The sequence below is a fragment of the Moschus berezovskii genome, chromosome 5 (assembly GCF_049115385.1).
Source record: "Moschus berezovskii isolate FMDL1 chromosome 5, NW_MosBer_1.0, whole genome shotgun sequence".
NCBI classification, from domain to species: Eukaryota; Metazoa; Chordata; class Mammalia; order Artiodactyla; family Moschidae; genus Moschus; species Moschus berezovskii.
In genome coordinates, this window is record NC_142464.1 from 66,436,580 (window position 1) to 66,463,622 (window position 27,043).

The window sequence follows — 27,043 nt, forward strand, 5'->3', positions numbered from 1 at the left end:
CTTGTCTGGGGTTAACTATACCACAGTCTCCTCCAAAGCCCTTTTTAAAGTTTTTAATCATGCATTCAGGAATGGGTGGCTTGGATTCTCTGCTCCTCATCCTACTTTTCACTTTCCTTCTATCACTTACAGCAAGTCTAACATCTATTTCATCGCTCCTTTGCCAGGGTCTTGTTGTACCCCAGCCACCGCCGATGTCTCCACTCAAAGGAGCACGACAGCTGCCACTTTACCTCGGCTGTGACCAGGGTGAAAAGGGCCTTACCTGCCAAGTCTTTCAGTGATAGACCCTCTCATGTTTCTCTGTCAGCAGCCAGCCAAATCCAATCAATTAAAGCTTCTACGTACTCCTCCTTGCACAAGTCTGATCCTGCAAAATCCAAATCTATCTTATCACGGGTTGATGTAGACAAATGTACATCCAGAGCCACAGTTCCCAGTCCGGTCCTAAACAATGTTCGGGAGGTCCCTGAATCCCTAAGAACAGGATGGTGGTGTGGCAAAGGGGACAGTCCCTTGGAAACCAGAAAATAAAAATTTGTGTTGACAAACCATCAGCACAGATTCAGTTAACAGAGTTTTACTTATTTCAGTAAATTCCCCACTGAGCATTGGAGGACACAGCCACCTCAGACTCATACAGCCCCAAGGGGTTGATCAGGTTCCTTCTTCCACTATTACAGAGGGACCTACCTGCGTGCTTCCCTTCTGTCGTCCACAGTCTCGTGAAGTCTGCTTAGAAAGACAAGTCACTAAAACAAGAGCTGATCCGAGGGAGGAGACACCTTCCCCTTCCCAAGGCTCTCGTCCCAGCGAGTTGCAGGGGGAGGCTCAATGGGCCTATCTCTCCAAGGGCTTCCTGGCCAACACACCAGAAATGTAGAATCCAGAGTCGTAAAACACTCCTCAGAAGACACTCAGGACAGTGGAGTACAGTTTATTATGCCAGCGGGTCCAAGGGGAATCGGTTCCCAACAAGGACCCCTCCGATGATTTCAGAGGACTCAGTTTTGTACACCCCTGCTCTGCATGACTGGTTACACGTTAGTAATGTTTTACATCATGCAGGCACGGAAGAATTAACAGTTACAACACGCAGGTTCAGGTGCTATCATTAATCTGAAACAAGCTGACCTTTACTTCCAGTCTTTGTTTGCCATCTGTGAGGAGGGGGTTTAATCCCTGTTGCCCTCCTCCTGGTGGCCCCAGCAGGGGCACAAAGAGATGGACACGACTGAGCAACTGAACAGCAATTGAATGGTTGGGCAGTGTATTAGAGTTTGTGAACCATATTCACTAACTTTATTGAATTTCAGCTTTACACAACCCTGTATGAAGGTGTACTCAATTTCCACTTCAGAGGTGATGTGCTTTGCCCAAGTTACCAGTTGCTACTTACTGGCAGAAAGTTCTAGAACCTTGGTCTTCTTAGTCTCTGTATCATGTCCCCTCCCGGACACTGTATGGCTTCTGTCTGTCTTGGCTCTGCCCACTGCAGACCAGCATAGCCATCCCCTCCTCTGGTTAGGTGGAGAAACGTTCGAGTTGGCCCCACCCAGCCAGGAGAAAACAGAGCAGCAGGTGACACTGAGCAGGTCATGCTGGGCCTTAGTTCAGGAGCCTGCCCCACCCTCTAGGCCTGGCTCCAGCTGCATGTATTTGTGCTGCCCTCAGGTAGTTGTAACCTTCCTTTTCCCTTGCTCTCCATCCTGGATGGACAATCTCGACTGCCAGCATAGCATCCTGCCCTCTGGCTGTGCCTCCTGTCTAGTCGTGGCCACACGTGGCCGAGGGGGACACGGAGCAGCAAGCTGGAGACCCCCCACCTCAGGCTCCATGTCACCCTCCGCCCTGTCAGCTGCTCCTCTCACAGGCGTCCCACCGTCAGTGCTTCCCCAGCGAGGCTGTCCAGCCTTCCCCACGATCGGAGACTTGGCCAGAGCAACACTAGACCAGGTCCAGAAATGGAGGGACACCACTGAATCAGAGGGAAGTGCTCCCGATTAGAAACTGCTCCTGGGCACCCCCACAGTGATCACTTGTCATTTTAATCTCTGTTTTACAGGATGCAGTAAAGTGGTGGCTTGCTTTACATACCCTGCAGAGGTCAGATGAGTCTTTCCATGACCACAGATAGCATTTTTTGATGGACTTGCAGAGACTGTCTTAACAGTGCTCCCTAAGCGGGTTTGGGCATGTCCAAGCTTCAATGAGAGGCAAAGCACATATTCAAAGATCTTTTCGAGTCAAGAAGCCAGCATGGCAGCTGTCATTGATTTGTGCTTCCACTTAACATATTTAAGATATAAAACCTGCCTGGTATCTAGAAGAAAAGGAGCTATAATCCATGTGTTATACGAGAGAATTTTCTCCTTGTTTTTTTAGAACCCTTCAAGGTGAGGAGACAAACCTCTGAGATGAAGGATCAGCTGAGAGTATTGAAGATGCCCTACCATAGGAGGACAGGCATAGGGCTTCCCTCCTCCCTGCCTGCCTGGCCTTGCTGCCAGGAGCCGCATGCTGTGTGCTTTGAGGAGTACACGGGGCTGTTCATGACCAGCAGAGGGATGCTGGTGGTGAGCACAACTTTCTGTTTCATCTTTGGATTTAAGTTCCATGCGAAAAACTAAAACACAGTAATGGCAAAGGACAGGAAAGTATCTAGGATTTGTCCTGCGGCAATCTTTTTACATAACACACCTTCCTGTCCACTTGGGGACTTTGCCTTAGGGAGCTCAGTTGAATGATCACAACTCAAGTCTTAATAAATTCTTGCATCAAGAGCTATACACATACACACAAAGCTACATGCGTTATTCCAAATGGTCTGCCATAGCCTCTGATAGCCAGAGCATGTAGTGATTTCATATTTATTTGATCATTCTAAATATCATGTTTAACCTCAAAATGATGTAACTAAATGTAGCTGATAAAGGAATAAAATGGGGTGACTTCACTTGCTCTCTCAGTCGTCTAATATCTCCCTATACCCTTCCAGCCAGTCAGAGGTGTGCTGGCGACAACCAGCTCCCCTAGACCCTTCAAAAGAAACCCGGATGTCAACATTTATAGATTTCCTTGGTGTAAGCATTCACTTTGGCTAATCTGAGCTACCAGTTTGCTGTCATTGATCATGGGGTTGAGCAGAGATCTGCACAGGCCTGTGGGAGCCAATTCCAGCTCAGTCACTGGACTCAGACAACTGTTTTCCAAAAGTAGCCTGAGTACAGGAGAGCTCTGCCTTCTTAATCCCCCGCCCACCCGTGCCGTTTGGCGGTGAGCCACAGATGCTTCTCAAGCATATATGGTGCATCCCCTCACTCTCGGAGCCTGTGTTCTAGTGGGGAAGCAGACACTGAACAATTGATGACTGAGGTTTTTTGTTTGTTTGTTTTTTAATTGTGAGGCATCATTCGAAGGGCATTTTCCCTCCAGTCGTAACTCACATTCTGCTCCGAGTTAAATGCAGCACTGTGAGAAGATCAGCATCACCATTCTCAGCCAGGAGGGAGCCTTGGTGCTCACGTGGTTCTCAGGTTACTCTTCCTTCTGCACATGAGGAAACCGAGCTCCACAGTAAGATTGCTAGTTTGTCGGTACCCCTCCCTAAAGAGGCAGAAATCTCCAGGCTCTTTGTGAAAAAAATCAAAAGAAAGAAACTTGTCAACTCTTGCACCCCAGTGCAGCCTGAATAATCTTGCAGGTGTCCTGTGTGTGAGCAAGTGGGATGTGGGGACTGAGCATGCTCTGTGTGTGCACTGCCTGGGGCTCGCCTGCTGTAGATCAGCTACACATGTACGGTCTTCAGAAGATGAGTTTTTTTTTTTCCTTCCCAGTGTTAGCAGAGGACCTTCTCAGATAGGGCCGAAGGCTGCAGACCTCAGTGCTAGATTACGTGGCTGTGATTATCCACAAACGTGTAACCTGGTCCATTTTTCCACCCGTGAGGCCTGCCCCCTCCCTTTGCCTAGAGGGTGGCCAGGAGTGTGTGAGCCATGGTATTTATCTAGAGCAGTTGTTCCCATGCTCTGGATCTCAGGATTCCTTCACTCTTAAACACGACTGAGAAGCCCAAAGGGCCTTTTTGACATGGATAAATTCTATCAATATTTACCGTGTTAGGTAAATACAGGAAGGCATTGTCTTCGCAATACAAGTTAGTGTAAAACGCGGGCTGCATTCATGCCAGCTGGACAGCCATTCCTCTCAGTCAGAAACTGGAGGCCTGACTCTCCCTGGGCCTGGGAGGGTCTCGGGGCCTGTCTTGCTGTCTCAGGAAACGACACTTGAGAATCCCAAGGAACACACCAGAGCCCTGTTCAGGCTGGTACAGACAACTTTCCTTCATCAAGAACATCAGGGCCGGTTCCTAAAACTCTGCGACAGGGAAGATTTGGCTGGTTGGGCTAATAACTAAAGATCAGAAGGTGTGGGGGGCCCTTCTTAATATGAGAAGGTGACTGATGAGCAAAAATGATATAAGACTGACAGATCAAATTTAAAAATAATCAAACCTTTCCCGGTGTTCCCCTGTGTCACACAACTCCTGTGCGTTCTGCCACCCTTTCCTGTTGGAGACCCAAAGAGAGCTGGGGATGGGTGCGGGCAGGGCAGGGCAGAGATGCACTGTGCTCCCACTTCATATAACCTGGGTGGGAAGAGCTGTTCCCAGGTTAACCCTGAAGCAGAACGTGAGGCTGGGAGGGTAGGCGAGGATGTGAGTGCGTGGAGCCCCATGGGGGCCTGCTGATGGCTTTCCAGCGGTGGGGTAAATGTGTGCAGGGCGTGTTTGGGGACGGTTTGCTGCGGGGAGAGGTAGAGCAGAAGGAAAGGGGTGAACACAGGACAGGAAATCAGAAAAGGCTATTGCTGTCCTCATAAATCATATTCTTGCCTGGGAAATCCCACGGAGTGTGATGGGCTACAGTCCATGGGGTTGCAGAGTCAGACACAACTGAGCGACTAACGCTTTCACTTAAATTAAGTTCAGGTAAACCAATCTGGATTGATGAAATGCTTTCTCACAGGGCTGGGGAAGAACACTGGAATGTATCTTCCTCCCTTTGCCAAGACCGAATAATCAAGGTGAACATTTCCCTCGTGGCTTTGGTGCACTTCTACCTTTGACGAGGCCATTACTTCTCACCTGGGTCCATGCGTGGCCCCAACTGAGCATCTCTTCCTTCAGGCACTTTTCTGCTCGCTGGAAACACACTTCCCCATCAGTCACATTCCAGAATAGGAGGGGGAGGTGAGATGTGACAGGTGTCAACCTCACAGGCCTCCGGAACAAAAGAAATCTTTACATTTTGTCTGAGTACCAGCTTTTTGCGAAAATTAGGATGTTGAGAGCATTTTATTTTAACGTCTTTTTGAGAGGCGACTGTTGTGTGTAAAAGAAAATGCCTGCTGCTCCCCAGTGTGTATCAGAGTACTGCCTGTGGTTTAAAAGTACAGTAAGTCACCCATATACAACGCTTCAAGTTATGAATTTTCAAAGATGCAGATGTGGATCTGGTTCAGCCAAGGAACCAGAACCTTCAATGTCAGCCATGAGTGAAATTGCAGCTTGCCCTCCATCTCCTATTGCTGACGACCCTTTAGCTCTGCCGTCTCCCTCCTCCTCTCGCTCCTCCAGTCAGCACCTCTTCTTGCCTGTTCACTCAATGCCAGCCCTTGTATGCCAGCTCTTCTACTGTACTGTTCAAGGTACTGCACTGTCAGATTAAAAATGTTTATTGTTTGTTGTTTCTGTGAGAAGTTTATACACCTATTATAGTACAGCACTGTACAGCCGATAGTGTTAATTGGGGACCTAGACTAACTTTGTTGGACTTACAAACAAACTGAACTTATGCACGCTCTCTCGAAATGGAGCTCGTTTGTATGTAGGGGACTTACTCTGTAGAAATGTGCGAGTTGTGTGAAGCACTTGCAGGGAAACAAGTAGTCTGGGGAGAGCTGGGGCAGGGCGATGGTGCTGGCATGGGTACAGTAGAGAACCACAGGTCTCTGGAGAGCAGATGCCTGTGAGAGGATGTACAGTTTTCTTTCTGTTATAGATTGAAATCCAAAGATCTGCAGGCCTGAAGGTGGTTCTCATTTCTTTCACCTGAAAGCATGATTAATTGCTGAGTTTTTAATTGCAAAGAACAAGAAATTGTTCCAAGCACAACCAGCTGACTTTGTTTACAGAGCTGATTTATGACATGATCCCACTTGTAAAGATCTTTTGCTTTAACTTGAAGCACATTGGATTTCTGGTTCAATTAGACTTTCTTTTTTAAAAATTACAGCTAACATGTTTTGTTTTTACAGGGCGAACCTTTCCAACACATCCGTACTACTCTGCTCAGCTAGGAGCAGGCCAGCTGTCACTTTACAACATCCTGAAGGCCTACTCGCTTCTAGACCAAGAAGTGGGCTATTGCCAAGGTCTCAGCTTTGTAGCAGGCATCCTGCTGCTTCATATGGGTGAAGAAGAGGCATTTAACATGCTCAAGTTTCTGATGTTTGACATGGGACTGCGGAAACAATATCGGCCGGACATGATTATTTTACAGGTAGAAAGCCTTCCTTCTGCCTGTGATAAAGTTGAATGCTAAAATAAACATGTTTATGATCCCTTTCCAAGAGTATCTAAGGAAATTTCCCACCATCAGTTAACATTGTAGCATCTGTCACTGCTGAGAACTTACTCTGTAGCTAGCCTTATTACCCGGAGAAGGCAATGGCAAGCCACTCCAGTACTATTGCCTAGAAAATCCCATGGATGGAGGAGCCTGGTAGGCTGCAGTCTGTGGGGTCGCTAAGGGTTGGACACGACTGAGCGACTTCACTTTCACTTTTTACTTTCACACATTGGAGAAGGAAATGGCAACCCACTCCAGTGTTCTTGCCTGGAGAATCCCAGGGATGGGGGAGCCTTGTGGGCTTCTGTCTATGGGGTCACACAGAGTTGGACACGACTGAAGTGACTTAGCAGCAGCCTTATACCAGGTGGTTCATGTGCATTTACCTCCTCCACCCTCAGGAAGGCAGTGTTGATCCCAGCTTATAGACAGGAAAGCTAAGGCTCAGAAAAGTTACATAGTAAATAATCTGAGCAGGTCACACAGGAGCAGGTGGCAGAGCTGGGATATAAACCCAGGCCTGTCTGACTCCAGGGCCCTTCCTTTCACTTTTTGAATCCACCTTCAGGTAGTCTGATTCCCACCTCCCAGTGTATTTGCTCCTTCCTCTGCCAGGGACCCCCCACCCCCATCCCTGAGACCCTGCCACCCTGGGTCCAGCCCAGTTGGAAAAGTTATTTTCTCCATCTTGAGATAAACCTTTGCCATCTTACTTTAACTCGCCTGTGTTATAAACCTGAAGAAGTCACCCTTGTCGTGCCTCTTGAGGGGTTGGGGGGGGTTCAGCAGGAACTTACTAAGGGAACAGGTTCAGTGGCATCCTGCTACAGAGTACTTCCCTCCCACTTGACTCCCTGCGAGAGGCTGGCTTTTTATCTCCAACTCCCCTAGCTTTGAGTTTCACTAATAACGTGTAAGAGAACTTACAGATCATTTTCATGAGACAGATGTGGAGCGCCTCCTAGCTGAGGAGCCCAGGGGGGCAGGAAAGAGAAAGACAGTGGCAGGAGGAGCCCTGCCCTGAGTGGCGGCAGCCCCAGCAAGCACTGGCTGGACAAGAGAGAGCTGTGGGCAGGGGTCTAGGGAGCCACGTGAACAGCCTCGTGGTCCTTCTCTTTCTACTCCGAGTGGAGGTGGAGGCTGCTGTCTGCCTGAGGCCCCGTGTGTGTCCCTGCAGATCCAGATGTACCAGCTCTCGAGGCTGCTCCACGACTACCACAGGGACCTCTACAACCATCTGGAGGAGCACGAGATTGGCCCCAGCCTCTACGCGGCGCCCTGGTTCCTCACCGTGTTCGCCTCCCAGTTCCCCCTGGGCTTCGTCGCCAGAGTCTTTGGTGAGTGTGCGTGAGGCTGTTTGCAGAACCTGGGTTCTCAGGTTCGATGGGAACCTGGCGTGCTTTCTCCATGGTGGTGGTTCTTATTTTCAGACCTGTATCTACAGGAACAGGATGTTGTCATTTTCATTTAGTGAGGAGGTTGCATTTTGTGAGTTTCAGGACCTGCTCGACTTCTGATGATCAGGGCCACCCCTCGATGCCTTCTTGTGGGAATAAGGTCCGATTCCCTCCTGCCAGGCTCTCACTGGAGCAAATGTCCTGAAGGCTAGACCGAGGAGCCCAGCGAGTGGTGCAGAGACATTTCTCCTGAATTGTCTTCCTCCACCTCTCTGGCCTAGGGCTTGCTCACTGACAGCTCCTTAAGACTTCTCAGCCGGGGACTTCTGGGCCACTCTTCTTTCTGGGTTTGCTCTGCATCTCCTCTTCCTCCTCCTCCTCTCTTCTCTTGTACCTTTGGCTCTGCTTTGCTTCCTCTGCTGTCCAGCTCTTGAGACCTCCTCTGTATCACTGACTCACGGTCTGTGCTCACACGCCCCCATCTCAAATTCCCTTTTTTCTGCCCTTGTGACCATAGGTGGGTCACATTTCAAACCGTCTCCCCTTTTCTCAATTTACTTTTCAAGAAGATTGCCTCTGTCAAAGTTAAATAAGCGTTCACATGTAAAGTCTCAAAGCTGCCTTGTCACTTATGCTTCAATTTAAAGAAATAAAAATTTAAAAATGTGGAAGTCTGCCTTGACATGGCAGGGATAGCAGCTGCATGAAGCACTGTGAACGGTCAGCTCCAGGACAGAGTTCTTTCCCTGCTTCAGGATGAAGTGGGGACTCTGACAATTCTTTTTATCTGTTTATTGTGGAGAAAGCAGTTAATAAAAAATTGATCATCATCACATAGCGAGTGGTTTTAAGTACCATTTCTGTTGAGTCACTTGATAACTTAAAAACCGTGCTTTTTTTTTTTTTTTTTAAACTATGTATGTATTGGTCGTGCTGGGTCTCCGTTGCTGTGCTGGCTTTTCTCCGGTTGGGGTGAGTAGGGGCCACTCTGGAGCTGCGGTACACAGGCTTCTGCTTGTGGTGGTTTCTCGTGTGGAGCACAGGCTCTAGGGTGTGCGGGCTTTAGTAGTTGCAATTCCTGGGCTCTGGAGCATGAAGCTCACCCTAATGACTTCCTAAGTAAAGCTAAAGCCACAAAAGCAGGCTCGTCGTCTCCATACTGTGCAGTCAGAGGCGGGTCTCGGAGTTGCTCATACATTATGCATAACAACGCCAGTGTCTGTGATTCTTGGATCCCGCCAACCCCACGTCCCGCTGGCTAAAGGGCTCAGGGCTCCTGAGATTATAGGCAGGACGTGGGGACTCAGGGCAGCGTTGTCTTGTGATGTCACTGTTTCCTCTACCAGTACTTAAAAACGAACCATTTTATTAGTAGGTTTCCTAGAAAAGACAGGTTTTTAAAAAACCGTTTCTGTATTTAGCATGGGTGACTTAGCTCCATGATGTGGATAGCTTCCTTTTAAATCCCAAAGCCTACCATTCAAACACAGTAGGCTTTTTTGGTCTGGGGCCCATTTCATTATAGGCATTTAGGCCTGGATAGGAGATCCAACCAGTCCGTTCTAAAGGAGATCGATCCTGGGTGTTCATTGGAAGGACTGATGCTAAAGCTGAAACTCTAATACTTGGGCCACCTCATGCGACGAGTTGGCTCACTGGAAAAGACTCTGATGCTGGGAAAGGTTGGGGGCAGGAGGAGAAGGGGACAGCCGAGAATGAGATGGCTGGATGGCATCACCGACTCTGTGGACATGAGTTTGAGTGTACTCCGGGAGTTGGTGATGGACAGGGAGGCCTGGCATGCTGTGATTCATGGGGTCGCAAAGAGTCGGACACGACTGAGCGACTGAACTGATCTGAACTGAAACCTAAAAACATGTGAACTTTTGTTAACTATTCAGCATTTTATATCGGAGAAGGCAGTAGCACCCCACTCCAGTACTCTTGCCTGGAAAATCCTATGGATGGAGGAGCCTGGTGGGCTACAGTCCATGGGGTTGTTAAGAGTCAGACACAACTGAGTGACTTCACTTTCACTTTTCACTTTCACGCATTGGAGAAGGAAATGGCAACCCACTCCAGTGTTCTTGCCTGGAGAATCCCAGGGACAGGGGAGCCTGGTGGGCTGCCGTCTGTGGGGTCACACAGAATCGGACACGACTGAAGCGACTCAGCAACAGCATTTTATATGTAAGTAAAGGAATCTGTCTCAGTTTGGAGTCCACATGGCCCATATATAGATGAATAGTTGTGGCTCAGGCTGGTAAAGAATCTGCCTGCAATGGGGCAATGGGGGAGACCTGGGTTCAATCCCTGGATTGGGAAGATCCTCTGGAGAAGGGCATAGCAACCCATTCCAGTATTCTTGCCTGGAGAATCCCATGGACTGGGGAGCCTGGTAAGTTGCAGTCCATGGGGTTGCAGAGTTGGACACAACTGAGTAGCTAACACTTTCAGCTTACTTTTTACCTGTGATTAAGTATACACTACTTCGAGGGACAGCTGCCAGTGATGCCTGTGTGCGACCTTCATGTTGAGCTGTGATGAGCCTGTGCTCATCACACTCTTCTGGGCGTCAGTCCTTCCGTCTGCATGTCACATAATGTGAAATCACCCCCTCCTGAATTTTTCCTCTTTGGCTGCAGAGGAGCCCTCCTGGGAGAGATGCTTGTTCATCTTCTAACATCTACCTTTGGGGGAAAAGTCTGAAAAATAGGACCATTCTTGCTCCTGCTGGAGGTGGCAGCTGTGCTGTTATTAGGCTCCAGATGTTTTCTGGAGGGCATTCTGCCAAGTGAGATGAGAGAGGAGGTGGAATATAAAAACTGAAAGTTTGGCAAAAACACAAAAGCCACCTGTAATGTAGGGAAGGATTCTGAGAGGCTTTAGGACTAAAAGAGACTGGAAAACAAGGTCGTTTGGATGTCTTGGAGAAACAGCTCTTCAGGGTAACATGATACCGTGGTGAAGAAGCGCGTCTTCACAGAATCTGTGCGGTTGTTCTGTGGCAAGGCTGTTGTCCTCTTTCATCTCCCTCCTGCCCATTCCTGGTAGGGATGTGGGGGGCGGGGGGGCAGGTCACAGCGGGAGGACTGCAGCCTCCCAGAGAAAGTGCAGGAGATGGATCGCCCTAGACAGAGATGAAGGTGGCTGGAAAAGAGATGCAGAGTAAGTTCACTTAACTGGCCGTGTGCCTGGAGTTGATCATTTTCCCCCACAGGAAAATTGAACTTCTATTTCGTGGGGAGTTTCAAATAGAGTTCCCATACAGGTTAGCACAATAACAGGGCTGCTGAAGTGTCTTCAAAGCAAAGTAGTTATTTGCAGTGTTCTCAGCAAGCAGTTTGCAAAGTGGTGGAGTCAGCCGAATTTTAGGTTCCCTCTCCTGCCAGCTAAACCCCTTTGCCTGTTTTGTTGGTGGCTCAAAAAAGGAGAGTTGGCCATGAGGTTGTGAGTGGGGCTTCTGCCCCTCTGATGCAAGCCTTAGCAGCTTACTTCCTCATGCAGGGATGTTCAAATGCAGAAAATCAACTCACTTTTCCAAGGAGATTATTGGGTGTTGTTTTTTTTTTTTTTTTTAAATTTTAATTCCAGTCTGTAAGTGTATAAGGATTGGGAGATGGGCAGAAATGACAATAGCTGGATTGGGGCAGTGGGTTTATAGGTAACATTTTCTGTACTATTAATTAAAAGTCACTTAATTTTTAAACTTTCTGGAGAGAGAAAAAGGTGCTCCCACCTTACCTGCCCTTCCAGGCTCCTGCATGTGCTGTGTGCTTTCACCCCTCTCTGCATTTCCACCTTCTTTTCCTTCTGCTGAGAGTATTCCTCCCTGATCTCTTATCTGGAAGTTTCTATGGGTTCTTGAAGGTCAGGCTCTGCAGCCACCTTTCCTTGGGGCGTCCTCTCTCCCCTGCTTCTGCCCTCCTTCACCTGATGGCATTTACAGCTGCCTTGTCTCTTCCATTGCCTGCAGCTCACCCTCCCCACCCTATAAAAAAAGTACTGACAGTTGCCTCTAATTAGATTTATGCTCCTGTCTTTTAAAATTCTGTTTCTTCTTACATTATTATTCCAGTTGTTAGGTCACTTTCCCAAACTTTGTCACCCAACAGTGAGTTACTAGTTCTGTCCTTGAGCCCCAGGGCATTGGAGTCTCTTTGAATGGCTTCACCTCTGGGGAAGGGAGAGCGAGGGTAGGCTGACTGAGGGGCCACTCGCCTCCCCTCTGTGCATAGTTGACGTGGGAATTGTTAGCATTTGCCAGCCATTCTAAGGAAAAAAAGGCAAGAACTAGAAAATAACTGATAAAGTTCTTTGAATTCTTCAGAGTGAAAACAAATTTTTATTTCATTCAGTTCAGTTCAGTTGCTCAGTTGTGTCCGACTCTTTGCGACGCCATGGATTGCAGCACGCCAGGCCTCCCTGTCCATCACTAACTCCTAGAGCTTACTCAAATTCATGTCCATCGAGTTGGTGATGCCATCCAGCTGTCTCATCCTCTGTCATCCCCTTCTCCTCCTGCCTTCAATCTTTCCCACCATCAGGGTCTTTTCCAAGGAATCAGTTCTTCACATCAGGTGGCCAAAGTATTGGAGCTTCAGCTTCAGCATCAGTCCTTCCAATGAATATTCAGGACTGATTTTCTTTAGGATGGACTGGTTGGATCTCCTTGCAGTTCAGGGGACTCTCAAATGTCTTCTCCAACACCACAGTTGAAAAGCATCAGTTCTTCAGTGCTCAGCTTTCTTTATAGTCCAACTCTCACATCCATACATGACTATTGGAAAAACCATAGCTTTGACTAGATGTACATTTGTTGGTAAAGTAATGTCTCTGCTTTTTAATATGCTGTCTAGGTTAGTCATAGCTTTTCTTCCAAGGAGTAAGCGTCTTTTAATTTCGTGACTGCAGCCACTATCTGCAGTGATTTTCAGTTCAATTCAGTTCAGTCGCTCAGTTGTGTCCGATTCTTTGCAACCTCATGAACCGCAGCACGCCAGGCCTCCCTGTCCATCACCAACTCCCAGAGTTCACCCAAACCCATGTCCATCGAGTCGGTGATGCCATCCAACCATCTCATCCTCTGTCATCCCCTTCTCCTCCTGCCCTCAATCATTCCCAGCATCAGGGTCTTTTCAAATGAGTCAGCTCTTGGCATCAGGTGGCCAAAGTATTGGAGTTTCAGCTTCAACATCAGTCCTTCCAATGAACACCCAGGACTGATCTCCTTTAGGATGGATTGGTTGGATCTCCTTGCAGTCCAAGGGACTCGCAAGAGTCCTCCAACACCATAGTTCAAAAGCATCAATTCTTTGGCGCTCAGCTTTCTTCATAGTCCAACTCTCACATCCATACGTGACCAGTGGAAAAACCATAGCCTTGACTAGACGGACCTTTGTTGGCAAAGCAGCGTCTCTGCTTTTTAATATGCTGTCTAGGTTGGTCATAACTTTCCTTCCAAGGAGTAAGCGTCTTTTAATTTCATGGCGGCAATCACCATCTGCAGTGATTTTGGAGCCCAGAAAAATAGTCTGACACTTTCCACTGTTTCCCCATCTATTTGCCATGAAGTGATGGGACCAGATGCCATGATCTTAGGTTTCTGAATGTTGAGCTTTAAGCCAACGTTTTCACTCTCCTCTTTCACTTTCATCAAGAGACTCTTTAGTTCTTCTTCACTTTTTGCCGTAAGGGTGGTGTCATCTGTGTATCTGAGGTCATTGATATTTCTCCTGGCAATCTTGATTCCAGCTTGTGCTTCTTCCAGCCCAGCATTTCTCATGATGTACTCTCCATATAAGTTAAACAAGCAGTATACTTGTATTTAATAATGTACTTTTTCAATGGTGAAGGCCTTTTACAGTTTTTAGAGATCTTTACATCACTGAACTCCTTATTTCAAAGCAGAGGAAATGGCTTTTTTTTTTTTCACTTGCAGCATCAGAAATTATGGAAGAGTATACAAATCTTTGTTGTACCCATGAAAATGTGTGTTTTAGTAATAACTCCTTTGAAATCCAGAGAATTTCTGGAAAAACAGACTAATTAAAAGTTTTCTTTTTCACAGTTCAACTTTTGAAGTGTGTTTGAATTTAGTATATTTTTGGAGTGAAAAAGAGATCTGAACCTGTGACAAAATTTTAGCAGTGTGTTTGCATGCATTGTTTTCTTAGTATTATCTTGACAACCCTATCTGAAGTATCAGGATCTTGTAATTTAGGGTTGTGTTTCCCACTGTCCTGCTTTTCAGTGTGTGTGAAAGGGGATGGTGTGTCATTTTATCAGCAGCTGGGTCCGTATTAACTTCTGGCTTTTCTGTGTTTTCCCAGATATGATCTTTCTTCAGGGATCAGAGGTCATATTTAAAGTGGCTTTAAGTCTGCTGGGAAGCCATAAGCCCTTGATTCTGCAGCATGAAAACCTAGAAACCATAGTTGACTTTATAAAAACCACACTACCCAACCTGGGCTTGGTGCAGATGGAGAAGACTATCAGTCAGGTATGGTTCGGTCTGGACCTTCCAGAAGCTCTGTAATCCTGAATGTGCAGAAGCTGAATTTCTTCCTTCCTTCCTTTTCTTTCTCTTTCCCTCCCTCCCTCCCCTCCCTACCCTCCTCCGTTTCCTACCACTTTGTGTCCTGAGTAGCTTCTAGGAGGCACACCTCAAGGCCTTGTTCCATGACTAAGTGTGTGTCTGAGTGTGCACGTGCTATGAGTGTGACACCCAGCACAATTTCTTACAGTTTGTAAGAATTGTAACTGTAATTTCTTACAGTTGAGAGGCTTCACCCCTCATCATTTGTTCTTCCAAAATTCATAGCTTTTTACTCCTTGTAGGCTTTTGTAAAATGAGTGCTTTGATTTTTGTGCTGAATGGCATTAATTGGAATCTTCTAAAATATCTTGCTATGAAGTTGTGAAAAAGAGTGTATATTCTATAAGTTTGTTTCATGGTGTGCGTGTTTGTGAACGGTGTTCAGTTCCACATCTGTGGTCCCATGCCTCTGGTTTCTGTAGAATTGCGTGTATGCATGTAATGTTAAGAGGTTGAGAGTGAAGTGACTTGGTGACTGCAGCTTGACCAGTTGTTAAGTGGTCTGGGGTTGGAGTGGGAGCAGATTTTTTCTTGATGTCAGGAAGACTCTTCCAGTAACGATTGCTGACCATGTAGGACTGAGCTGCCTTGCAGAGGGTGAGGTCACCCATGGAAATGTCCCGAGGCCAGATGACTGAGTTCTGCGGAAGGGATCGCTGCGCTGGGCCACCACAGACTCAGTGGCCGTGCCTCTTATAAGCCCAGCACTTACAGCTCGGCTGTAAAATAAATAGTGAAATAAAGATATGTTTTTAAAAAGTCTGAGAATTCCTGCTCATCTGAGAATGGTGGGCTGCACACACATATGCAGCAGTTTGTGGTTCCATTTGCTGCTCCTCCTTTGGTGCTGAGCCCAGCAAAGGAGGCATGTCTGGCCTGAAAGAGAGGGTTTTGCCCGGGTGCCGCTTTGGGTCTCTGCACGTTTCATTTACTTATGTGAAGGAGCAGTGCTTTTCAACTCTGCACTTTCTTCTCAAGAGAGGCTTTTACTTGCCTGGCGCCCTCCTCTCAGTGTGAATTGCTCTGACTTATCGACGCCCTACTTTTTGCCAGGGTCTGTGCATATACACACCTGATCTTACTCAGTCATGACCTCCTGAGAAGACAGCTGGTTTTAACTCAAGAGAAACCTAGGGTTCAGAGTGGTTAATTAGCTGGCCCACAGTCACACGGCCAAGAAGTGGAAAGGTGTTGTTTCAGACTGAGGCTCTCTCATGGCAAACGCTTTAGCAACTACTCAGCTCCACCAGGTGCCTCCAGGTTTCATTTAATCAGAGTTTTCCTGTATTGTCCATTAAGATAGAATCCTCCACCCTGTGTGCTTTCCTTTCTGACCTTGCTGAGCATGTACTGTCTTTCAGAGCATTCATTGCACATCCTTCTGTGTTTTGGCTGCTGGGGTGAACGCGAGAGCCTTGGTTCCCTAAACCCAAGTCTGTCCCAGTGACCGCCTTGACCTGCTGCCTGGGCTCAAAGGCAGGCAGCCTCACTGATGTTATTACCTTCTGGATATTGAGCCTCAGGGGAAAAAAAAAATCCCGTTTTCCTCCCCTCTTCTGTAAAGGATACTCACTAGGATGTGAGGATGTTCTTTAAATGTTGGAAGATTAGAAATGGTCACAGTGTGGCGAGAGGACAGTCGTGTGTGTGCGTGTACCTGAGCTGTTTTAGGTACGTGTTTTGAATGTTGGTAATCTTTTATTCCATTGGCTCCCTAAAAACTCTGGGGCACGGTGTATGGCTTCATAATCTTCACTTTTATTGCTGGGACGCTGGGCACAGAGGGAGTAAATGCCCAGCACCCTGTACACGGTGGCAGAGCCAAGAGTGTAATAGACTCTGGGACACCAGGGCCCATCCTATGCAGAAAAGGAGTGTGTAACATAGTGATTGCAAGTGTGGTGGGAGCTCCAGGAGTGCATGTGCAAGGGCTGCAGGAGCAGGCTATGCAGGGAGTGGGGCTGGCAGGGAGCTGAGGGAACTGGGTTCAGCCAGGCCTTTTCTGCACAGGGCCAGGGAGAAAGTGTTTCAGGCTTTGTGGGCCTTACGGTCACACGAGGTAAGCTCAGTCTCTGGAGCCTGAAAGTGGCCAGAGCCAGTGTGTATGTGGAGTGAAGTGACTGTGTTGCAATAAAGCTTTGTTTGCAAAGCATGCGGTGGGACAGCCCTGGTGCACAGGCTGAAGTCAACTGTCCCCCAGTTATAGCACATGCAAAGGCACAGGGGTGAGAGACATTCTAGGCATGGTTTCAGCTTTCTTGGGGGGTGGTGGGGGATTGGATGTGGCATGTAGGGACACATCATCTGCTTCTGAGGTCCAGGTCTTCAGCTTGTCACAGGTCTCGCTGGGAAACCAGATTCACAGTACCAGGCAGCTTCGGCCCTTTTCCCCTCCTGGTCCATCTGGAACTTGACCTCTGTGGGCTGTCAAGCTTTCTATTTTCTCGCTGCCCCCTCCCCTTCCTGCAGAGGGTGCTCTAGTCTCAAGTTCAGCTTAGAGGTACAACTTTGGAGAGCCTGCAGGGTGGAAATGATACTGTGTTCCTTGCACGTGGCTGAGTTAATTGTCCCGTGTGTGAAAGGATGGAGCTGGGTGCACCCCTGTGATAGACAGGCTGCGTTTCACTAAATGCCTTCTCTGTGGAAACCTCAACGTGAGCCTCTGGGACACAATCTGCATCCAGGGTGGGCAGAGTCACCAAGGACGGGGCCTTGCAGCTCCCACTTAACACAGACAGGCTCAGAGCCGCCGCTGAGAGGCAGGCCCAGAGCTGACAGGGTCCAGGGCACAGTGGCAAGGGGCTCTGGGGCTCTGGGGCAGCTGTTCAATGTGACTTAGTTGTCAGTTGAATGTAAGCCTTAACAACCCTGTCTCAGGAAAGGGGAAGCCCTGGGAAAAAACAGAAAGGAAGGGAAGGGAGGTCAGGGCTGTCTCATCACAGTACGTGCCCTGCAGCCTCAGGTCAGTGCAGGGAAGATTGCAGGGGAGGGGGGTTGGGAGCCCACATTCAGCATCCTGCAGGCCCTGCCTCAAGTGGGCTCCTGACCAGTACCATTGTCCTACCGCGTAGGACTTACACAGAATCCAGGCCCGCCCCCCAAGACCTGCTGAATCAGAATCTGCCTTTCAGCAAGATCCCCGGGGGAGCCACACACACCTTGGAAAGGCTGCAGTGGGTGACTTCATCATAAACACTCCAGAGAGGTCTCGGTTCTGCTTGAGCTGATAGGAGAGAAACTGGCATCTCACCAAAGCTCCCTTGTTCAGAAGATGCTCTTCAGAATCACAGTGGTGAGGCTGTCCCTTCTGCCTTGGGAGGAGTCCTTGTGGCTCGGGCAGGTTGTGCTGTTGAAAGTTTGTTAAAAGGCCAATCACTGCCATACCAAGAGGGTAGGGGTATGGCGGGGAGGGGTCCCTTACCCCTGGCATTGTTGAGAATTGCTTGCATTGTGGTGACAATAAAAAGCAGACCAACTTTCAGTCGGGTTTATTACTATTTTTAAATTCCCTGCAGACACTGAACCTCTTAATTTTGATACCTGGGCAGATGCTCCACCATTGAGACCGTACCCCTCCCCACCCCGGCTAGGGTGAAGGGTGTGGGGGTGGAGAGGGTGGAAAGTATGTGACTAGTTCTGCTGCCATCAGGGTCGATGGCTTCATTGTAGTGTCTGCAGACAACAGAGAGAAAAAGACACGGAGTCTCCAATAGCAGATGAGCCAAGAATGTAAAGGAATTCACTAAAGGAGAGTCATATAGCAGACTAATAATATCTGGGGAAGTATGTAGCTCCGTGCATAATTTAAATGTAAACAATATATAATTCTTTACCTTCCTAGATTAACAGAATGAAACATTTTAATGCCAGTACCCAATGCCAAGGGTGTACTGTGTCTGGCACATCCTTAATGTTGCTAGTGGCATTGTATGTTGATTATTCCCATTCGGGAAGCAACTTGGCAGTGTATATCATGAACCAGTAAAATATTCGTATCCTTTGATTCAGTAATCCCGTTTCTTGGAATGTATGCTTAGGAAATAAGCCAAAATATGGGAAAAGCAGTACATACGAAGATGTTTAGAGTTGTCATTTATAACAGAAACTTTCAAGTAACTGGATAGCCAACATTCGATGACTGGACTAACATGATTATTGATGCATCAACTTGATAGAATACCACAAAGCCATTTATAATTACGGTTTTGAAGGTTATACAGCAATGTACAAAAACGTCCTCGGAGGACCAGGGCGCTGTCACTGCCAGCTGCATGCTGCCACAGTTGGGGATAAATTTCTGGGCATGACTGCAAGGCTGTGTGTGTTTTGGCACCAGGAGGTGGTGATGCAATTAAGCAGAGATGCCTGTGACCTGGGATGGTTCCTCGGGATTAATGGGGACTTGCGAGAGCATTCTGCCCTGTGCACAGCCAAGAGCCCTTAACCTCAGCCCCTCTGCATCAAAGGCCCAAGGTTTTGTCTCCGGGTGTTACAGGTTAGGAGCTCACTTAAAACCTGGGTGAAAGAAGAGACGTATGTGTGCATGTGCCATTTATCCTGAACTGTATTTGTGATTACACACGAATGTCTTGGTTTGAGTGTGTGCGGCCTTTGTGCTGAGCTAGTCAGAAGCACAAGCTTGGATGTGAGGGGTTTCGTGACAAGTGTGGGAAGCAGATCCCTTAGCTCAGCTTGCCAGGTGTGTGTCTCATGATTCCCACAGATGCTGGGAGGTAGGGGTTATCACCCCCATGGGGGAGGCCAGGAACTGAGGCCAGGAAAGATCAGGTAACTTGTTCACGGTCATTCAGGGAGTTGCCAGCCAAGCTCCCATTGGAGGGCTGACTGAAAGCTCCTGGGTCAGTTTTCTTGACTGTGGAATAGAGATGATAGTCCCTGCTGAGCTCAGGGTCACTGATGGACAGGAGAGAATCAGATCAATACAGTCAGCTACACACAGACACACACACATGTCACAAATAGAATGCGTTCTAGGTTTTTTGTCCTGGAGTGACCTTTGTGCCTAATTCGTATTAGCCACTGAATTAAATTGAAAGCCAGGAAGCTGAAAAGTTTATCTCAAGGAAGAGAAAATTTCTGGGAATGGTGAAAAAATAAACATGGATTTTTAACATTGATTTCAGGAAAGATAAGGCTCATTCATGTTTAAATGCTAAGAGGATACCATCAAGGGAAGTGAGTAGTTTTTCATTGATTTTAACTGTGTTGGAGTTTCTTTCTTAAGGAAATGCTGTGAAGAGGCAGTTTCTGCTCTTGAAAATATGAATTTCATTCTCTAAACGTGTGTTCTGATTGTGCTGGCTTTTCTTACGTGGTGACTGAATTCTCAGATGTATGCCGGGGTTTCACGCCTGGGCCAGCAGCAGCCTCTGCCTTCAGATCCCTTCCATCTTCAGCCCTGCCTTGGTCCAGCTCCCTCACCAAGAGAAAGTACAAACATGAACAGCTCACTCACTCATGCAGTCTGGGGTTGTTTTTCACACGAGTGGTTTTTTTTTTCATGACTGTACTATTATGAGGAGAAAGGCAACTCAGGCATTGTTTCGTATTCAGTCATCTATGTGGGTGACATTTGGGTTTTGGCTCATTTCTTCATCTCTTATGTGCAGAGAAGGGTTTTTCAGTAAACAGTTCCATTGCTTAGCTGTTCTTGTAACTCTGAAAACCCAGCTGAACTATAATTAAACTCTGACCTGGTGACTGGGCAAGTGGAGCTGTGATTCTCTTGTTTTATTCTGTCGTTGACCCATAGTTGATGTATCTAATAGCATTTTCAGAGAGAAGAGATCTCAGTACTGAAATAAGAATTAAAAAGAAACTCTTTTAAGCTTTTTAAAAAATAAGGTTTTGGCTTTGAAAAATGGCATCAGAGACCTACACTGACAGTTGTTGTTCTTGAGTCACTAAGTCATGTCTTACTCTTTGTGGCCCCATGGACTGTAGCCTACCAGGCTCCTTTGTCCATGGGATTTTTCAGGCAAGAGTATTGAACTGGGTTGCCATTTCCTTCTCCAGGGGATCTTTCTGACTGAGGGATCAAACCCAAGTCTCCTGCATTGGCAGATGGATTCTTTACCACTGAGCCACCACGGAAGCCCTATACTTGTTGTTTCTCTCAGTTTACTTCCAAATGCTTCTTAAATTCTCTCTTCCCAAGTAAAATTATTCTCTTCTCCATTCAGAGAGTTTTCTGTGTTTATCACTAAATAGCATTAGGTGCGGAGAAGACAATGGCACCCCACTCCAATACTCTCGCCTGGACAATCCCATGGATGGAGGAGCCTGGAAGGCCGCAGTCCATGGGGTCGCTGAGGGTCGGACACAACTGAGTGACTTCACTTTCACTTTTCACTTTCACGCATTGGAGAAGGAAATAGCAACCCACTCCAGTGTTCTTGCCTGGAGAATCCCAGGGACGGTGGAGCCTGGTGGGCTGCAGTCTGTGGGGTCTCACAGAGTCGGACACGACTGAAGTGACTCAGCAGCAGCAGCAGCATTAGATGCAGAGTAGGTGCTCAGTGGATTCACACTGACATGGTCACGTGTGTGTGAAAGAGTGTGAGTGTGTGTGTGTGTGATTTTCTCATTTCCAGTGCCTGATGACTTTTCTGTGAAACAGGTGTTTGAGACGGACATCTCGAAACAGTTACAGGCTTATGAAGTTGAGTACCACGTGCTTCAGGAAGAGCTTATTGATTCTTCTCCTCTCAGTGACAACCAAAGAATGGACAAATTAGAGAAGACCAACAGCAGCTTACGCAAACAGAACCTTGACCTCCTTGAACAGCTGCAGGTAGGGCATATTTATAAGGCCGCCACCTGAACCTTGAGCATGTGGTAGTTCATTAACTCACCAGAGGCTCTGCAGGCTGAGTTTCCCTGCTGTAGGCCCTTTCTGCTCTGTTTGTAGTTGGGATCAAAGGTAGCCCAGGAGAGCTGTTCCTGTTTGTTAGGGAGCAGACAGATTATCCTTTGCTGAGGTCGGACTGTCCCGGAACTTTCTGAGAGACTGTTTCTACACTTACCCTTTCAGGAGATGTGCCAAGAACTGAGCTTGGGTCCATGGTGCTCTGGTGCTGTTAACCGAACACCAGCCATTGTGCTTTGGGTAATGACGGAGAATCAAAGGCAGGAGCTTTCAGGAGCAAAACCAGCTAGGTCCTCAGAGTGACATCAAGTGAGGAGTAAAAGAATAAACCAGAGCTGTGATCATAATTGTGAGTCCTTGGTGCAAATACAAAGGTTAGGTTCACGAAGGGCACAGTTCTCCCCTCTGGAAGTTTCCATCTTGGCCTGCATAAATGTGGGTGGGGACATACCCGGATCGTGTGTGCTGGAGGGCAAGAGGGAGTGAGCACGGAGGTACAGACCAGAGACCCAGATCTTGGCAGATCCAGTGTCACCCCACTGTCACCCATCTGCTCTGATTTCCTCATTTGTGTGACAAGGACAGAAAATTACCTTACTGCTCCGCACGACTCCTCCACCGATCAGATGAAGTAAAGTAACCGTACCATCTGCTTTTTAAGTGTCGTGATCTGATCAGTGGTTCAGCTATCATTGTTATGGAAATGTGTGTTGGTGGGGGTGGGGTTTAAAAATTACTTTTGAGCCACTGTGGAGAAAAATTTGTATTATTTTCTAAATATATATTCTGTGGTGTTCTAGGCTGTCCTTAGAATAAGCTTTCCATCCTGATCTAAGCCTCTTATTTTTCTGCCTAAAAAGTTGCAGCTTTGCAGATGCAAACTTGGCAGTGATGGGAGAACGGCCAGCATTTGGGAGCTTAATCAGTCAACCCTTGTCTAAAACGTACTCTTCCCCGCAGGGATTTTACGCCAGTATAACCTAGTAGATAGTTACTGTAGAGGAACAAAGAGAAGGCTTTGCCTACCCAGACCTGACTCCCGGTCACATTCTCAGAGTCAGCTTCGTGTTCCCCTAAGATGGAGATATCCTAACTGGGAAAATGACAGTGTCTGGGTATGATTTCTCCACGGGAATCTCAGCTGTAACCTGAAGGGGAGGCGCCAGGGGACCAAGGACCTTGTCTTGCATGTAAGGGTCTGCAGTGTAGGTGGGAATTTTAAATCCCTCCAGACAAACAGTTGGTCCCTGAAATACAGCAGGATGGAAAGCGCAGATCTCCGTTAGAAGCATTTGTCTTGTTAAAATAGCACTCCAATAGAAGGTTGATTTTCGGAGAAGGCAATGGCAAGCCACTCCAGTACTGTTGCCTAGAAAATCCCATGGATGGAGGAGCCTGGTAGGCTGCAGTCCATGGGGTCGCTAAGGGTCGGACACGACTGAGCGACTTCACTTTCAGTTTTCACTTTCACACATTGGAGAAGGAAATGGCAACCCACTCCAGTGTTCTTGCCTGGAGAATCCCAGGGATGGGGGAGCCTGGTGGGCTTCCGTCTATGGGGTCACACAGAGTCGGACACAACTGAAGTGACTTAGCAGCAGCAGAAGGTTGATTTTACTAGGCTGATACCCACGTGGGTTTGTGGTGAAAAGGGGAGGTAATTTGGTGCTGCTTCCGTGATACTGTACCCCTCTTGTGAGGAGAGGAGTTGTAAAAAGCTGCTCTGACTTCTACAGCCCTCCAGAAAGGCATCAGGCGGTAATTGGTAACAAGAGATGTTCAAAGAGTTGCTCTCGGGATTATGGCAAGTCAGTTTGTGGGGGCCTGAGTGTAGTCTTCTCTTTACCCTCTGAGTCACATGGAATCACTATCTTTCAGCCAGACCACATAAGTTGTATGAGACTCTCTTCCCTTTTTATTTTTTAAAACAGTTTCAGAGCCCAGGGATAGGTGTTCAGTGCGTTACTTAATTTTCCAACATAAATCTTTGGTTTTTTCCCCAAACTATCAAAATTGACCTGTGTTTTGACTCTCTTCCATTCATACAGTTGGACATACCAAAGCCCCATTTATTTTCTTGCTGAACACTGACGATTGTCCTCTGGCAGCTGGAGACTAAACTGTCTAACCTCTTTTGTCCAGCAGCATGCATGAGATAATTGCATACACACGTCTGATTCTGCCATATGATAAGGGATGTGCGTTTTTCATAATGATCATTGAGCCACTGAATGTCTGTGAGCTGGGTGCCTGTGGGAGGTCAGACCCACATGCAGGGTGAGAGAGCTTCGGTCTGATTGAGGAGGAGACCTGACATTTCATGCCAAACAGTAAACGAGCATGCATACCAGCTCACTGCGAAGCTGGCAGGTACCCCTGGGAGTGCCGTGGCCTCGGAAGGAGTGGTCCCTGAAGGAGATAAGGTGGGACCGTCTGTAGGCCTTGACCGTGGCAGGAGTATGAGGGTCTGGGAGGGCTGCTCGGACTTGCCCACTGAGTGTGACTACCCCCTGCCTGGCAACTGACAGACTTAGGGTCTCAGGCCTTCTTTCTTTCTGTTTTGAGCGTTCCAGTGTCACAGCTGGAGCTCAGCTTTGAGTCATAAATTGTCTGTCTGGCATAGGTGTTACCTTGCTCAAAAAACTGTTTCCTTTGTTTTGAAAATGAGGGAAAAAACACCATTTAAGTCTATGGGGACATGAAGAGGGCTGGGTGGATGAATGAGCCAGAGCAGTGCCTTGCAGACTCTGGGATGCAGCGGACAGCTGGAGCCAATTCTGTGGTTGCTTGGGAAGCCTGTCCGCGAGGACTTGAAAGAGGAGGAGGGTCTGTTGCTAGAGAGAAGCACCTGGAAGGGCTGCCAGACACTGACTGTTGAGGATACAGACTGGGGGGAGTGGGGACACTACTGGTGTCTGGTCAGTGAGGCCACACATGTGACCGTCTTAGCAGACCTCGGTCCCCTGAGCGCTCCACACGTTCTGGGGGAAATGCCAGTTCTTGGTACTGGAGGGAAACCGAAAGTTTAAGGTTAGAGAGCTGTTCTTGCATGGGCCTTCACATAGAAACCATTTTGATGGTCCATCTAAAACCAGCGTGTACCTGTAGCTGCATGTATTTGTCAGAGCAGGCAGACTGTGCTACAGTAACAGCACTCTGGACCCCAGGGCTCAGCACAGTGCACTCACCACCTTGTCTCCATGAAGCGGTCTTGGACCATTTCTCAGCCATCTCTAGCAGGCAACTCGGGCCAGGCTTCCTCCACACTGGGAAGCTGCTATCTCCACATGTGGCTTCCACAGTAGCCACACAGAGGAAAAAGACGTTGGAGGGTCTCCAGATGGCCTGGCCCACCCTTGATGGAGCCTGGGAAATAGAGTCTTTTGTGGCCAGAAGTGAAAATAAATGCGGAAAGGTGTGTGTCTGCCTGAATTAGGCTCCTAAGTGCCCCCAAGGCCAGACAGCGGCGCACACAGTGGGTCTCCCACTGTCTCCCAGGCAGTTACATTCACATGTCTTCTTTTATTCTCCAGGTCGCCAACGGGAGGATCCAGAGCCTGGAAGCCACCGTTGAGAAGCTCCTGACTAGCGAGAGCAAGCTGAAGCAGGCAACCCTGGCCTTGGAGCTGGAGAGGTCAGCCCTGCTGCAGACGGTGGAGCAGCTCCGGAGGCAGACGGCAGAGCTGGGCAGCCGGGAGTCTGACCCTACACTGCCCAAGCCCTCGGGTGACTGATGGCTGGGGCCCAGCTCCTGCCAGCCCACTGCTCCAGAACAGGTGTGGCCACCGCCCTGACACTGTCCAGGCCTTAACTGAGAGAGATGAAAATGCTGGAGGAGAATGAAGAACGAAGCATACTTCTCAGGGAGGAGACTGGCTTGCCAGCACACAGACTCTTCTGAACTGACTCACAATGCAGGGGACGAACGTCCCAGCGTTTTTGTTGTTGTTTAGGTTTAATCCTTCCCTTTTCCAGTCCTGGTTACTGTACTCGGTAGATTAGATGGCATGGACTCGAATAAATGCACCTTTATGTTTCTTTGTTGCTTTCTTTTTCAGCATCACTGTGTCTATAAAGGGCATTTGTTAGTTCTCTGGTATTTCAGAGAATGAAGAGGCTGGAGGTATGCTTCCTCTGGCAAAGATGTGTCCCTTGTTCTTCCAAGAAGGTTTGCATGACTTACACCCTCAGCATCACCAGCAGGGTGCAGCTGGCCGTTGACCACGCTTGTTGCGGAAGCCCCAGATTACCCCTGGGGAAAATCAAAAGTGATTTATTTAAATTTGGCATCTTAAATTTGGTCACTATGCTTGATATTTAGTGAAGTTTGTCTTTGAAGAATAGTTTTCATATGTTTTTGCTTAGCCCTTACGTATTGATCACATTCACGGTAGATACATATTTTTATGGGAAAATCACCAGTTTTTAGACTGTACCCGGGTGTGGCTAGCGTGTGACTGACAGTTGTAGATTTTTAAATATTTATTATTTCACTGTGGTGTCTCATATCCACACTATAGAGTCATGTATTTATGTTGTGCTGTCACATGATGTGAGCAACCTTGTGTCCCTTCGAGCCTCCACTCCTTGGGGATCAGATTCCTTGCTGAAGTTGCCCAGCACGTCAGGACTTTCAGGGGCCCCAGACATTCTGGGGTTTAAAGTCTTCAGACCTTCAGCCTGGAATTACATTGAATGTACAGCAGCTGAGAGCAGTTTTTCATGGTAGGATGTGCGTGTTGAATGTAACTCACAACCCAGTGACCCACTCCCTCGGGATGAGAACTGGTGCCTTCAGCCGTCAAAAGGCCGCTGCCTGGTATCATCTGGTCGCCGCCTGAGGCCTTTGCTCATGACAAGCTAGAGCGGGCAGTGTGTTAGAGAGGGGACGTGTAGGCAAGTTCACTTCTCGACAGTGAACCACTTCTATTCCACAGGAGTTCTTTGACACCCTCTGTGGTGGGTGTGTCTTTCAAGCCTGAGGTGAAAGGAAGGGTTTTTATACCTGGAGTCTTTCTAGATCTTTCCAGATGTTTCCAAGGGAGGCACACGTGCTACCCCTGGTGCCTACACAGTTGGTTGACACTGGGGACTTTCTACCATTGCCCGTGTCATAAACCACGATGACAGACCTATAGCCTTTATTATGAATTGTTCCACCAGCTATAATTTAGCGGAGTTAACATGTGAGGTCTTCTTCCCACATACTTTACTGTTTGAATGTTTAATAATGTTGAATTTTGGACATCTTGTTACCATTACTCGAAAACACCGACTCTGCATTAAATAAGATACAAAGCAATAAAACAAATAATTCATACTCATACTTTTATGCGTTTTTTTTTTTTTTATGTTGGGTGTTTGCTTTTCAGCAAAAAACTGAAGGACCACCCCAGGTGGCACTAGTGGTAAAGAAACTGTCTGCCAGTGCAGGAGACATGAGAGATGTGGGTTCAATCCCTGGGTCAGGAAGATTCCCTGGAGGAGGGCATGGCAACCCACTCCAGTATTCATGCTTGGAAAATTC

At 47.8% G+C, this 27,043-nt stretch overlaps 1 protein-coding gene across 8 annotated transcripts in view; it reads left to right on the plus strand.

Moving 5' to 3' along the window:
• The window catches only part of TBC1D1 (TBC1 domain family member 1), a 235,683-nt gene extending 208,841 nt beyond the window's left edge, over positions 1-26,842 (plus strand). For 7 of the 8 annotated variants that reach the window (XM_055434927.2, XM_055434929.2, XM_055434931.2 and 4 more), the window contains 5 exons: positions 6,319-6,563; positions 7,810-7,969; positions 14,362-14,531; positions 21,268-21,441; positions 25,050-26,842. In XM_055434927.2, coding sequence (XP_055290902.2) covers positions 6,319-6,563; positions 7,810-7,969; positions 14,362-14,531; positions 21,268-21,441; positions 25,050-25,250 — 950 coding nt within the window. In that variant the 3' untranslated portion in view covers positions 25,251-26,842. The remainder of the gene's footprint in view (positions 1-6,318; positions 6,564-7,809; positions 7,970-14,361; positions 14,532-21,267; positions 21,442-25,049) is intronic. The other variant, XM_055434930.2, reaches the window with a different exon arrangement.
• Positions 26,843-27,043: the final 201 nt, after the last annotated feature.